We start from the raw sequence: 14,277 nt of genomic DNA on the forward strand, positions 1-14,277 counted from the left end.
GATTTGGGTGAAACGGGCGGGATTTGGGGCGAAAGGGGCAGGATTTGGGTGAAACGGGCGGGATTTGGGTGAAACGGGCGGGATTTGGGATGAAACGGGCGGGATTTGGCGTGAAAGGGGCGGGATTTGGGGCAAAAGGGGCGAGATTGGGGTAAAACAGGCGGGATTTGGGATGAAATGGGCGGGATTTGGGGCGAAACGGGTGGATTTGGGCGAAACGGGCGGGATTTGGGATGAAACGGGCGGGATTTGGGGCGAAACAGGCGGGATTTGGGGCGAAAGGGGCGGGATTTGGGTGAAACGGGCGGGATTTGGGGCGAAACAGGCGGGATTTGGGGCGAAAGGGGCGGGATTTGGGTGAAACGGGCGGGATTTGGGGTGAAACGGGTGGATTTGGGTGAAACGGGCGGGATTTGGGGTGAAACGGGCGGGATTTGGGTGAAAGAGGCGGGATTTGGGTTGAAACGGGCGGGATTTGGGGCGAAACGGGCGGGATTTGGGGCGAAACAGGCGGGTTTTGGGGCGAAACGGGCGGGATTTGGGCGAAACGGGCGGGATTTGGGTGAAACGGGCGGGATTTGGGATGAAACGGGCGGGATTTGGGGCGAAACGGGCGGGATTTGGGGCGAAACAGGCGGGTTTTGGGGCGAAACGGGCGGGATTTGGGCGAAACGGGCGGGATTTGGGTGAAACGGGCGGGATTTGGGGCGAAAGGGGCAGGATTTGGGTGAAACGGGCGGGATTGGGGTGAAACGGGCGGGATTTGGGGCGAAAGGGGCGGGATTTGGGTGAAACGGGCGGGATTTGGGTGAAACGGGCGGGATTGGGGTGAAACGGGCGGGATTTGGGTGAAACGGGCGGGATTTGGGTGAAACGGGCGGGATTTGGGGCGAAATGGGCGGGATTTGGGGCGAAAGGGGCGGGATTTGGTGAAACAGGCGGGATTGGGGTGAAACGGGCGGGATTTGGGATGAAATGGGCGGGATTTGGGGTGAAACGGGTGGATTTGGGTGAAACGGGCGGGATTTGGGATGAAACGGGCGGGATTTGGGGTGAAAGGGGCGGGATTTGGGGCGAAAGGGGCGGGATTGGGTAAAACAGGCGGGATTTGGGATGAAACGGGCGGGATTTGGGATGAAACGGGCGGGATTTGGGGCGAAAGGGGCGGGATTTGGGTGAAACGGGCGGGATTTGGGTGAAACGGGCGGGATTTGGGGCGAAACGGGCGGGATTGGGGTGAAACGGGCGGGATTTGGGTGAAACGGGCGGGATTTGGGGCGAAAGGGGCGGGATTTGGTGAAACAGGCGGGATTGGGGTGAAACGGGCGGGATTTGGGATGAAACAGGCGGGATTTGGGGTGAAAGGGGCGGGATTTGGGTGAAACGGTCGGGATTTGGGGTGAAAGGGGCGGGATTGGGGGTGAAACGGGTGGATTTGGGGCGAAACAGGCGGGATTTGGGGTGAAAGGGGCGGGATTTGGGTGAAACGGGCGGGATTTGGGTGAAACGGGTGGGATTTGGGGCGAAACGGGCAGGATTTGGGATGAAACGGGCGGGATTTGGGGCGAAAGGGGCGGGATTTGGGTGAAACGGGCGGGATTTGGGGCGAAAGGGGCGGATTTGGGGAAAAACGGGCGGGATTTGGGGTGAAACGGGCGGGATTTGGGGCGAAAGGGGCGGGATTTGGGATGAAACGGGCGGATTTGGGGTGAAAGGGGCGAGATTGGGGTAAAACAGGCGGGATTTGGGATGAAATGGGCGGGATTTGGGGCGAAACGGGCGGGATTTGGGTGAAGCGGGCGGGTTTTGGGGCGAATCCCCGCGGTTTCGGTCCGGACTCACCCGCGCCGCGCGGCCGCTCCCGGCTCCGGTCGCTCCGGCCGCTCCGGCCGCTCCGGCCGCTCCGGTCGCTCCGGCCGCTCCGGTCGCTCCGGGCTCCGGCTCCGCTCCAGGAAGGGCCGGAGGCTCCCGCGGAGGGGGGAGCCCCCCCGGAGAGACCCCCCCGAGAACGGCCAGGGGGGCTCCGGCTCCTCCCGCAGGACTGGGGGACATTGGGGACATTGGGGACACAGGGGACATTGGGGACATGGGGGACATGGGGGACATGGGGGGACATGGGGACATTGGGGACATGGGGGGACATTGGGGGACATGGGGGACATTGGGGGGACATGGGGACATTGGGGACATGGGAGGACATTGGGGGACATGGGGGACATTGGGGACATGGGGGGACATGGGGGACATGAGGGGACATGGGGGATATGGTGGGGGGACATGGGGGGACATGGGGACATTGGGGACACTGGGACAATGGGGGATCATTGGGGACATGGGAGGACATGGGGGACATGGGGACATGGGGACATTGGGGACATGGGGGACACGGGGACAATGGGGGATCATTGGGACATGGGGGGACATGGGGACATGGGGGACATGGGGGGACATTGGGGACATGGGGACATTGGGGACATTGGGGACGCAGGGGACATGGGGGGACATGGGGGACATGGGGGGACATTGGGGACATGGGGGGACATGGGGGACATTGGGGACATGGGGGACGTGGGGGACATTGGGATATGGGGGGACACGGGGGACATGGGAACATGGGGGACATTGGGGACATGGGGGACATGAGGGGACATGGGGGACGGGGGGACGTGGGGGACATGGGGGGACATGGGGGGACATTGGGGACATGGGGGGACATGGGGACATTGGGGACGCAGGGGACATTGGGGACATTGGGGACATGGGGGGACATTGGGGACATGGGGGGACATTGGGGACACGGGGGACATGGGGGACATTGGGGACATGGGGGACATGAGGGGACATGGGGGATATGGGGGGACATGGGGACATTGGGGACACGGGGACAATGGGGGATCATTGGGGACATGGGGGAACATGGGGACATTGGGGACATTGGGGACATGGGGACATTGGGGACATTGGGGACATTGGGGACGCAGGGGACATTGGGGACATGGGGGACATGGGGGACATTGGGGATATGGGGGGACACGGGGGACATGGGGACATGGGGGACATTGGGGACATGGGGGACATGAGGGGACATGGGGGATATGGGGGGACATGGGGACATTGGGGGACATGGGGGGACATTGGGGATATGGGGGGACATGGGGAAATGGGGAGAAAGGGGTAAAAATGGGACAAAAAAATGGGGGGGAGAAAAATGGGGTGGGGGGAAACAGGGTGAAAATGGAGGGGTGGAAAATGGGGAAAAAAGAGAAAAAAGGGTGAAAATTAGGGGGAAAAGGTTGGAAAATGGGGGAAAAATCACAGGGTGGAAAAGGGGGGGGACCGGGGCGGTGTCACCGGGGGGGGGGTGACACAGCCTGTGTCCCCCGGGTGTCACCCATGTCCTCCTGTGTCCTCCCGTGTCACCCTGTGCTCCCCTGTGTCCCTCGTGTCCCCCCATGTCCCCCCCATGTCCCTATGTCCCCAATGTCCCCCCATGTCCCCGCCATGTCCCCCCATGTTCCTCATGTCCCCATGTCCCCAATGTCCCCCCATATCCCCCCATGTCCTCCCCACGTCCCCCCATGTGCCATCATATCCCCCGTGTCCCCTTATGTCCCCATGTCCCCCCTGTGTCCCCCGTGTCCCCATGTCCCTCCCTTGTCCCCCATGACCCGTGTCCCCCGATGTCCCTGTGTCACCCATGTCCCCCCATATCCCCCATGTTCCTCATGTCCCCCCATGTCCCCAATGTCCCCCCATATCTCCCATGTCCCCCCATATCCCCCATGTCCCCCAAAGTCCCCATGTGCCCCCATGTCCCCATGTGCCCCCATGTCCCCAATGTCCCCCCATGTCCCCAATGTCCCCCATGTTCCTCATGTCCCGTAACGTTCCCATGTCCCCTCATGTCCCCCATGTCCCCCCATGTCCCTATGTCCCCTTATGTCCCCATGTCCCCCCTGTGTCCCCCGTGTCCCCATGTCCCTCTCTTGTCCCCCATAACCCGTGTCCCCTGATGTCCTCGTGTCACCCATGTCCCCCCATATACCCCATGTCCCCCCTTGTCCCCCATGTCCCCCCTTGTCCTACCATATCCCCCATGTCCCCCCATGTTCCTCATGTCCCCATGTCCCCAATGTCCCCCCATATCCCCCCATGTCCTCCCCATATCCCCCCATGTCCCTCCATGTCCCCTCATATCTCCCATGTCCCCCATGTCCTTCCTGTGTCCCCCATGACCCGTGTCCCCCGATGTCCCCGTGTCACCCATGTCCCCCCATATCCCCCATGTCCCCCGTTGTCCCCCATGTCCCCCATGTCCCCCCCATGTCCCTCCCATGTCCCCCATATCCCCCCATGTCCCTCCATGTCCCCTCATGTCCCTCCATGTCCCCCCATGTCCCCAATGTCCCCCCATATCCCCCCATGTCCTCCCCATATCCCCCCATGTTCCTCATGCCCCCATGTCCCCCCATATCCCCCATGTTCCTCATGTCCCCTAATGTCCCCATGTCCCCCCATATCCCCCATGTCCCCAATGTCCCTCCATGTCCCCTCATGTCCCTCCATGTCCCCCCATGTCCCCCATGTCCCCCCATATCCCCCCATGTCCTCCCCATATCCCCCCATGTCCCTCCATGTCCCCTCATATCTCCCATGTCCCCCCATCTTCCTTATGTCCCCATGTCCCCCATGTCCTTCCTGTGTCCCCCATGACCCGTGTCCCCCGATGTCCCCGTGTCACCCATGTCCCCCCATATCCCCCATGTCCCCCCATGTCCTCCCATATCCCCCCATGTCCCCCCCCATGTCCCTCCCATGTCCCCCATATCCCCCCATGTCCCTCCATGTCCCCTCATGTCCCTCCATGTCCCCCCATGTCCCCAATGTCCCCCGATATCCCATGTCCTCCCCATATCCCCCCATGTTCCTCATGCCCCCATGTCCCCCCATATCCCCCATGTTCCTCATGTCCCCTAATGTCCCCATGTCCCCCCATGTCCCCCCATGTCCCCCCATGTCCCCCATATCCCACCATGTCCCTCCATGTCCCCATGTCCCCCCATGTCCCCCATGTCCCCCCATGTCCCCAATGTCCCCGTGTCACCCACAGGGCCGCTCGGACAGCGAGTAGGGCTTGATGGCGTCTTCAGGCCGCTTGGGGGGCGCCCGCCGGGGGGGCGCTGGGGACAGAGGCGGCTCCGGTTGGGGACAGCGGGGGACACCCCCGGGTCCCCCCCGGCCACTCACGTTGTTGCTGGGAGAAGAAACCCTCGAAGATGACAAAATTGTTCACCTGCGGAGAGGGGTGTTTTTTTTGGGGGGGGGAGGGTTTTTTGGGGTGTTTTGGGCGTTTTTGGGGTGCGAGCGCCCCGTTTTCGAGCAGGGGGTCCCCGGGGTGTCCCCCGCGGTTGGGGACGCGGGTGTCACCTGCGGGATGGTGTCGCAGAGGCCGTAGTGGCGGCGCAGGAAGGCCAGGAGCTTCTCGGAGGGGCGGTCGACGGCCAAGCGCCGGGGCTCGGTGCGCTCGCTCTGCGCGGGACGGGGTACACGGTGCGGTGACGGCAACACCCGGACGGCGTCACCGCGGTGACGACAACACCCAGACGCTGTCACTATGGTGATGACAACTCCTGGACAGCGTCACCGCGGTGATGACGACACCCAGACGGCGTCACCATGGCGACGACAACACCCGGACGGCGTCACCGTGGTAACAACAACAACTGGATGGCGGCACCGCGGTGATGACAACACCCGGACGGCGTGGGACGGAGTACAATGCGTGGTGACGACAACACCCGGACGGCGTCACCGTGGCGACGACAACACCCAGACAGCGTCACCGCGGTTACAACAACACTCGGATGGCGCCACCGCGGTGACGACAGCACCCGGACAGCCTGGGACGGGGTACAACGTGTGGTGACAACACCCGGACAGCGTCACCATGGGGACGACAACACCCGGACGGCATCACCGCGGTGATGACGGCACCCGGACGGCGTGGGACGGGGTACAACGCGCGGTGACGACAACACCCGGACACACGGTGTCACCGCGGTGACGACAACACCTGGACGGCGTCACCGCGGTGACGACAACAGCCAGACGCTGTCACTATGGTGACGACAACTCCTGGACGGCGTCACCGCGGTGATGACAACACCCGGACGGCGTGGGACGGGGTACAACGCGCGGTGACCACAACACCCGGACACACGGTGTCACCGCGGTGACGACAACACCCGGACGGCGTCACCGCGGTGACAACACCCGGATGGCATCACCATGGTGACGACAACACCCGGACGGTGTCACCGCGGTGATGACAACACCCAGACGGCGTGGGACGGAGTACAACGCGCGGTGACAACAACAGCCGGACGGCGTCACCGCGGTGACGACAACACCCGGACGGTGTCACCATGGTGATAACAACACCCGGACGGCGTCACCGCGGTGACAACACCCAAATGGCGTGACCGCCGTGACGACAACACCCGGACGGCGTGGGACGGGGTACAACGTGCGGTGACAACACCCGGATGGTGTCACCATGGTGACGACAACACCCGGACGGTGTCACAGCGGTGATGGCAACACCCGGACGGCGTGGGACGGAGTACAACGCGCGGTGACGACAACACCCGGACGGCGTCACCATGGTGACAACAACACCCGGACGGCATCACTGGGGTGACGACAACACCCGGACGGTGTCATCGCGGTGAGGACAACACCCAGACGGCGTGGGACGGGGTACAACGCGCGGTGACAACACCCGGACGGCGTCAGCGCGGTGACGACAACACCCGGACGGTGTCACCATGGTGACAACAACACCCGGACGGCGTCACTGCGGTGACGACAACACCCGGACACACGGTGTCACCACAGTGATGACAACACCTGGACGGTGTCACCATGGTGACACCAACACCCGGACAGCGTCACCACGGTGACGACAACACCTGGACGGTGTCACCGCGGTGAGGACAACACCCAGATGACGTGGGATGGGGTACAACGCGCGGTGACAACAACACCCGGACGGCGTCACCGCGGTGACGACAACACCCGGACGGTGTGGGATGGGGTACAACGCGCGGTGACAACACCCGGACAGCGCCACCGCGGTGATGACAACACCCGGATGGCGTCACCGCGGTGACAACAACACCCGGACAGCGTGGGACGGGGTACAACGCGCGGTGACAACACCCGGACGGCATCACCGCGGTGACGACAACACCCGGACGGTGTCACGATGGTGACGACAATACTCGGACGGCGTCACCGCGGTGACGACAACACCCGGACAGCGTGGGACGGGGTACAACGTGCGGTAACAACACCCGGACAGCGTCACCATGGTGACGACAACACCCGGACGGTGTCACCGCAGTGATGACAACACCCGGACGGCGTGGGATGGGGTACAACGCGCGGTGACGACAACACCCGGACACACGGTGTCACTGCGGTGACGACAACACCCGGACGGTGTCACCGCGGTGATGACAACACCCGGACGGCGTTGGATCGGGTACAACGCGCGGTGACGACAACACCCGGATGGCGTCACCGCGGTGAGGACAACACCCGGACGGTGACACCGTGGTGAGGACAACACCCGGACGGGGTGGGATGGCGTACAACGCGCGGTGACGACAACACCCGGGCACATGGTGTCACCGCGGTGACGACAACACCCGGACGGCGTGGGACGGAGTACAACGCGCGGTGACGACAACACCCGGACGGCGTCACCGCGCTGTCACCCCGGGTTGTTACCTGCAGCATGTGCTGGAACAGGCGGCGGCCGTGGCCGCGGCGCTGGCGCGACTCGTGCACGTAGAAGTCGAGGACGCAGAGCGGCTCGGCCTCGTTCTGCCGCCCGGCACGGTCCTGCGGGGCCGGCGGGTGACGAGGGGACGGAAACAGCCGGAAACACCCCGGAACACCCCCGAACATCCCCAAAACACCCCAGAAACATCCCCAAAACACCCCAAAACACCCCCGAAACAGCCCCAAAACACCCCCAAAACGTCCCCAAACACCCGCAAAACACACCAAAACACCACCAAAACATCTTCAAAACACCCCAAAACACCCGCGAAACATCCCCAAACACCCCCAAAACACCCCAGAACACCCCCAAAACACCCCAAAACACCCTCGAAACATCCCCAAACACCCCCGAAACACCCCAGAACACCCCCAAAACAACCCCAAAACACCGAAAAACACCCCAGAACACCCCGAAACACCCCTGAAACATCCCCAAACACCCCCACAACACCCCAGAACACCTCCAAAACACCTACAAAACGCTCAAACACACCCCCAAAACACCCCCGAAACATCCTCAAAACACCCTAGAACACCCCTGAAACATCCCAAACACGCTCAAAACACCCCCGAAACACCCCAGAACACCCCCAAAATACCCCAAACACCCTAAAAACATCCCCAAAACACCCCAGAACCCCCCAAAACACCCCCAAAACATCCCAAAACACCCTGAAAATATCCTCAAAACACCCCAAAGCACCCCAAAACATCCCAAAACACCCTAAAAATATCCCCAAAACACCCCAGAACACCCCCAAAATACCCCAAAACACCCAAACACACCCCAGAACACCCCCAAAACACCCAAACACACCCCAAAACATCTCCAAAACACTCTCAAACACCCCCAAAACACCACTAAACACCCAAAAACACCCAAACATACCCCCAAAACGTCCCCAAACAACCCCAAAACGCCCCCAAAACACCCTCCAGAACACCCTCAAACACTCCAAAACACCCCAAAAGCACCCCAAAACAGCTACAAAACACCCCCAAAACACCCACTAAACACCCCAAGAGCACCCCAAAACACCTGCAAACACCCTAAAAGCACCTCAAAAACACCCCAAAACACCCCCAAATACCCCCAAAACACCCACAAAACACGCACTAAACACCCCCAAACACCCCCGAACCTCCCAAAACACCCTAATTCATCCCCAAACCCCAAAACACCTCCAAAAATACCCCCAAAACACCCCCCAAAAATCCTCAAACAACCCCTTAACAGCCCCAAAACACCCCAAAACACCTCCTAACGCTTCCAAAACCACCCCAAAACACCCCCAAAACGCACCAAAAACACATCAAACACCTCAAAAACACCCCAAAACACCCCCAAACACCCCAAAAGCACCTCCTAACGCATCCAAAAACAACCCCAAACAACCCCAAAAACACCCCCAAAACCCCCAAAACACGAAAAATACCCCAAACACCCCCAAAACACTCCCCAAACACCCCAAACACCTCAAAAACACCCCAAAACACCCCAAACCCCCCTGTTTTGGGCCGCTCACCAGCAGGAAGAGCTTCTTGTAGCCGACCTTGAGGAAGCCGATGACGGCGCCGCGGGGGCTGCGGGGACGGGGACGTCGGGGGCGCCCGGACCCCCCGTGTCCCCACGGTGTCCCCACGGTGTCCCCATGTCCCCACAGTGTCCCTGAGAGGTCCCCGGTCCCCGCGGTGTCCCCATGGTGTCCCATGTCCCTGGTCCCCGGCGGTGTCCCCATGGTGTCCTCCCCGGTCCCCACAGTGTCCCCACGGTGTCCCCACGGTGTCCCCATGTCCCTGGTCCCCACGGTGTCCCTGCGGTGTCCCCGGTCCCCGCAATGTCCCCAGTCCCTGTGGTGTCCCCGCAGTGTCCCCATGGTGTCCCCACGGTGTCCCCACGTCCCTGGTCCCCATGGTGTCCCCATGGTGTCCCCACGGTGTCCCCACGGTGTCCCCATGTCCCTGGTCCCCATGGTGTCCCTGCGGTGTCCCCGGTCCCCGCGATGTCCCCGGTCCCTGTGGTGTCCCCGCAGTGTCCCCATGGTGTCCCCACGTCCCCGGTCCCCGCGGTGTCCCCATGGTGTCCTCCCCGGTCCCCGCAGTGTCCCCATGTCCCCACGGTGTCCCCGTGTCCCCAGACCCCACGGTGTCCCCATGGTGTCCCTGGTCCCCACGGTGTCCCTGTGTCCCCATGTCACCGGTCTCCGTGGTGTCCCCCATGTCCCCGCGGCATCCCCTGTGTCCCCGAGCCCTGCGGTATCCCCATGTCCCCGGTCCCCGTGGTGTCCCCACGGTGTCCCCATGTCCCCACGGTGTCCCCGGTCCCCACGGTGTCCCCATGTCCCCGGTCCTTGCGGTGTCCCCGCGGCTCCCCTGTGTCCCCATTTCCCCGCGGTGTCCCCCATGTCCCTACGGTGTCCCCATGTCCCCAGTCCCCACAGTGTCCCCGGTCCCCATGGTGTCCCCATGTCCCCGGTCCCCATGGTGTCCTCCATGTCCCCGCGGTGTCCCCATGTCCCCACGGTGTCCCCGGTCCCCATGGTGTCCCCGTGTCCCTGGTCCCCGCGGTGTCCCCGCGCTCCGTGGTGTCCCCGGTTCTCGCGGTGTCCCTGTGTCCCCGCAGTGTCCACAGCGTCCCCACGGTGTCCCCATGTCCCCATATCCCTGGTCCCCGCGGTGTCCCTTTGGTGTCCCCAAACCCCGTGGTGTCCCCGTGTCCCCGGTCCCCGCGGTGTCCCCACAGTGTCCCGGGTCCTCGCGGTCTCCCCGTGTCCCCATGTCCCCGGTCCCCGTGGTGTCCCCGGTCCCCGCAGTGTCCCCGCTCACCCGCGCTCCACGGTGTCCCCGGTCCCCACGGTGTCCCCACAGTGTCCCCATGTCCCCAGTCCCCACAGTGTCCCCATGTCCCCGTGTCCCCGCAGCGTCCCCGTGTCCCCATGTCCCCACGGTGTCCCCGTGTCCCCGCAGTGTCCCCGCTCACACCGCGCTCCACGGTGTCCCCGGTCCCCGCAGTGTCCCCATGTCCCCATGTCCCCGTGTCCCCGCAGCGTCCCCGTGTCCCCATGTCCCCACAGTGTCCCCACAGTGTCCCCGCGGTGTCCCCGTGTCCCCATGTCCCCACGGTGTCCCCGTGTCCTCGCAGTGTCCCCCATGTCCCCGGTCCCCGCGGTGTCCCCATGGTGTCCTCATGTCCTCGGTCCTCGTGGTGTCCCCATGTCCCCATGGTGTCCCCATGGTGTCCCTGTGTCCCCGGTCCCCGCAGTGTCCCCCATGTCCCCGGTCCCCGCGGTGTCCCCATGTCCCCACAGTGTCCCCGGTCCCCGCGGTGTCCCCATGTCCCCGTGTCCCCGCAGCGTCCCCGTGTCCCCATGTCCCCACGGGGTCCCCGGTCCCCGCGGTGTCCCCGTGTCCCCACGGTGTCCCCGTGTCCCCATGTCCCCACGATGTCCCCAGACCCCACGGTGTCCCCGTGTCCTCGCGGTGTCCCCCATGTCCCCAGTCCCCGCGGTGTCCCCACGGTGTCCTCATGTCCTCGGTCCTCGTGGTGTCCCCATGTCCCCACGGTGTCCCCATGGTGTCCCCATGTCCCCGTGTCCCCGCAGTGTCCCCCATGTCCCCGGTCCCCGCGGTGTCCCCATGTCCCCACAGTGTCCCCACGGTGTCCCCGGTCCCCACGGTGTCCCCATGTCCCCTCAGTGTCCCCGGTCCCCGCGGTGTCCCCATGTCCCCGCGGTGTCCCCCCGCTCACCCGCGCTCCTCGGTGTCCCCGGTCCCCGCGGTGTCCCCATGTCCCCGTGTCCCCGCAGCGTCCCCGTGTCCCCGCGGTGTCCCCGTGTCCCCATGTCCCCACGGGGTCCCCGGTCCCCACGGTGTCCCCATGTCCCCGCGGTGTCCCCGTGTCCCCGCGGTGTCCCCGTGTCTCCATGTCCCCACAGTGTCCCCACGGTGTCCCCGGTCCCCGCGGTGTCCCCATGTCCGCGTGTCCCCGCGGTGTCCCCGTGTCCCCATGTCCCCATGTCCCCGTGTCCCCATGGTGTCCCCATGTCCCCGCGGTGTCCCCCCGCTCACCCGCGCTCCTCGGTGTCCCCGGTCCCCGCGGTGTCCCCATGTCCGCGTGTCCCCGCGGTGTCCCCGTGTCCCCATGTCCCCATGTCCCCGTGTCCCCGTGGTGTCCCCGTGTCCCCGCGGTGTCCCCCCGCTCACCCGCGCTCCTCGCTGTCCCTCAGCACGTACACCACGTGCTGGCTGCTCTCCAGCCGCGCCGCGCTCGTCACCGGCGCCGGCAGCCCCTGCGCCTGTCACACGGTGTCACCCGGTGTCACCCGGTGTCACCCGGACGTCACCGCGGTGTCACCTCCCCCGTCACCCCCCGGCTTCGCCCATTTCACCCCAAAACCACCCCCAGCTCCCGCCTCCCCCCAGCTCCCCATTTTATCCCCTGCTCCCACCCCCAAATTGCCTCAAATTCCCCCCAATTCCCCCCATTTCTTCTCCATTTTCCCATTTCTGCTTCAATTTCGCTCATTTTCCCCCATTCCTCCCCCATTTTCCCCCATTCTCCCCCCATTTTCCCCCATTCCCCCCCATTTTCCCCCATCCCCCCCCATTTTCCCCCATTCCCCCCGTTTTCCCCCAATTCCCCCATTTCCTCCCATTTTCCCATATTTTTTCCCATTTTTCCCCCCATTTTCCCCTTTTTTCCCCATTTCCCCCCATTTCTCTCCATTTTCCCTTATTCCCCCCATTTCCCATTTTCTCCAATTCCCCCCGTTTCCCCCCATTTCCCCCTATTTTCCCCAATTCGGCCCATATTCCCCCAATTCCCCCCATTTTCCCTCAATTCCCCCCAATTTCCCTCCATTTCCCTGTTTCTCCCCTTTTCCCCCATTGCCCCCAATTTTTCCCCATTTTCTCCCCATTTCCCCCATTTTTCCCATTTTCGCCTATTCTCTCTATTTTTCCCCATTTTCCCCCATTCTCCCCCAATTCACCCCATTTTCCCCCAATTCCCCCCTTTCTCCTCAATTCTCCCAATCCCCCCAATTTTCCCCTATTTCGCTCAATTTCCCCATTTCCCCAAATTCCCCTCATTTCCCTACATTTTCCCCCATTTTTCCCCATTTTCTCCTATTCCCCCCATTTCCCCTATTTTTTCCCCATTACCCCCTATTCCCCCCGTTTTCCCCCAATTCCCCCCTTTTCCCCCAATTCCCTCCATTTTCCCTCAATTCCCTCATTCCTTCCAATTTTCTATTGCCCTCCATTTCCTGTTTCTCCCAATTCCCCCCATTTCCCCCCATTTCCCCCTATTTTTCCCCATTTTCCCCTATTCCCCCATCCGCCCCACTTTTCTCCTATTTCCCTCAATTTCCTCGTTTCCCCCAATTCCCCCCATTTCCCCACGTTCCCCTATTTTTCCCCATTCCCCCCTATTTTCCCCCAATTCACCCCATTTTCCCCCAATTCCCACCCATTTTCCCTCAATTTCCCCATTCTCCCCAATTTCCCCCTATTTCTCCCATTTCCCCATTTCCCCCCATTCCCCCTCATTTTCCCCTATTTTTCCTCATTTTCCCCTATTAATCCCATTCCACCCTATTTTTTCCCATTTTCTCCATTCCCCTCATTTTACCTATTTTCTCCCTATTTTTCCCCATTTTCCCCTATTTTCCCCTCTTCAACCCATTCCCCCCTATTTTTTCTCCATTTTCCCCATTTCCCTCATTTTTACCTATTTTCTCCCTATTTTCCCCCATTTTCCCCTATTTTCCCCTATCCACCCCATTCCCCCCTATTTTTTCCCCATTTTCCCCCAATTTGCCCCATTTTCCCCATTCCCCTCATTTTCACCTATTTTTCCTCTATTTTTCCCCATTTTCCCCGATTTCCCCGATTTCCCCCCATTTTCCCCTATTTTTCCCCATTTTCCCCTATTCCCCCTATTTTTCCCCATTACCCCCCATTTCCCTCTATTTTCCCCCAATTCACCCCATTCCCCTCATTTTCCCCCATTTTCCCCTATTCTTCCCCTATTCCCCTCATTTCCCCTCATTTCCCCCATTTCCCCCCTCATTTCCCCCTCATTTTCCCCTATTCCCCTCATTTTCCCCTATTCCCCTCATTTTCCCCTCATTTTCCCCTCATTTTCCCCTCATTTTCCCCTCATTTTCCCCTCTTCCCTCATTTTCCCCTATTCCCCTCATTTCCCCCCCATTTTCCCCTCATTTCCCCCTCATTTTCCCCATTTTCCCCTCATTTTCCCCTCATTTTCCCCTCATTTTCCCCTCATTTCCCCTCATTTTCCCCTCATTTCCCCCCTCATTTCCCCCTCATTTTCCCCCCATTTTCCCCTCATTTTCCCCTCATTTCCCTCATTTCCCCCTCATTTTCCCCTCATTTCCCCCTCATTTCCCCCTCATTTTCCCC

The 14,277-nt window shown here is 61.9% G+C and overlaps 1 protein-coding gene across 1 annotated transcript; it reads right to left on the bottom strand.

The window, feature by feature from the left end:
* Window positions 1-1,881: 1,881 nt before the first annotated feature.
* LOC148590209 (alpha-tubulin N-acetyltransferase 1-like) lies at window positions 1,882-12,146 on the bottom strand (the record flags this gene model as incomplete). Its single annotated transcript, XM_088539314.1, has 7 exons — window positions 1,882-2,041; window positions 5,109-5,180; window positions 5,248-5,293; window positions 5,428-5,529; window positions 7,795-7,908; window positions 9,378-9,435; window positions 12,055-12,146. Coding segments are annotated over 7 exons (644 nt in total), but the record flags the coding sequence as incomplete, so codon positions are not given.
* Between the last annotated feature and the right edge of the window lie 2,131 nt (window positions 12,147-14,277).

Source organism: Tinamus guttatus, unplaced genomic scaffold (genome assembly GCF_059628265.1).
Source record: "Tinamus guttatus ecotype Peru unplaced genomic scaffold, ASM5962826v1 Tinamus_guttatus_pri_ptg001594l, whole genome shotgun sequence".
Lineage (NCBI taxonomy): Eukaryota > Metazoa > Chordata > Aves > Tinamiformes > Tinamidae > Tinamus > Tinamus guttatus.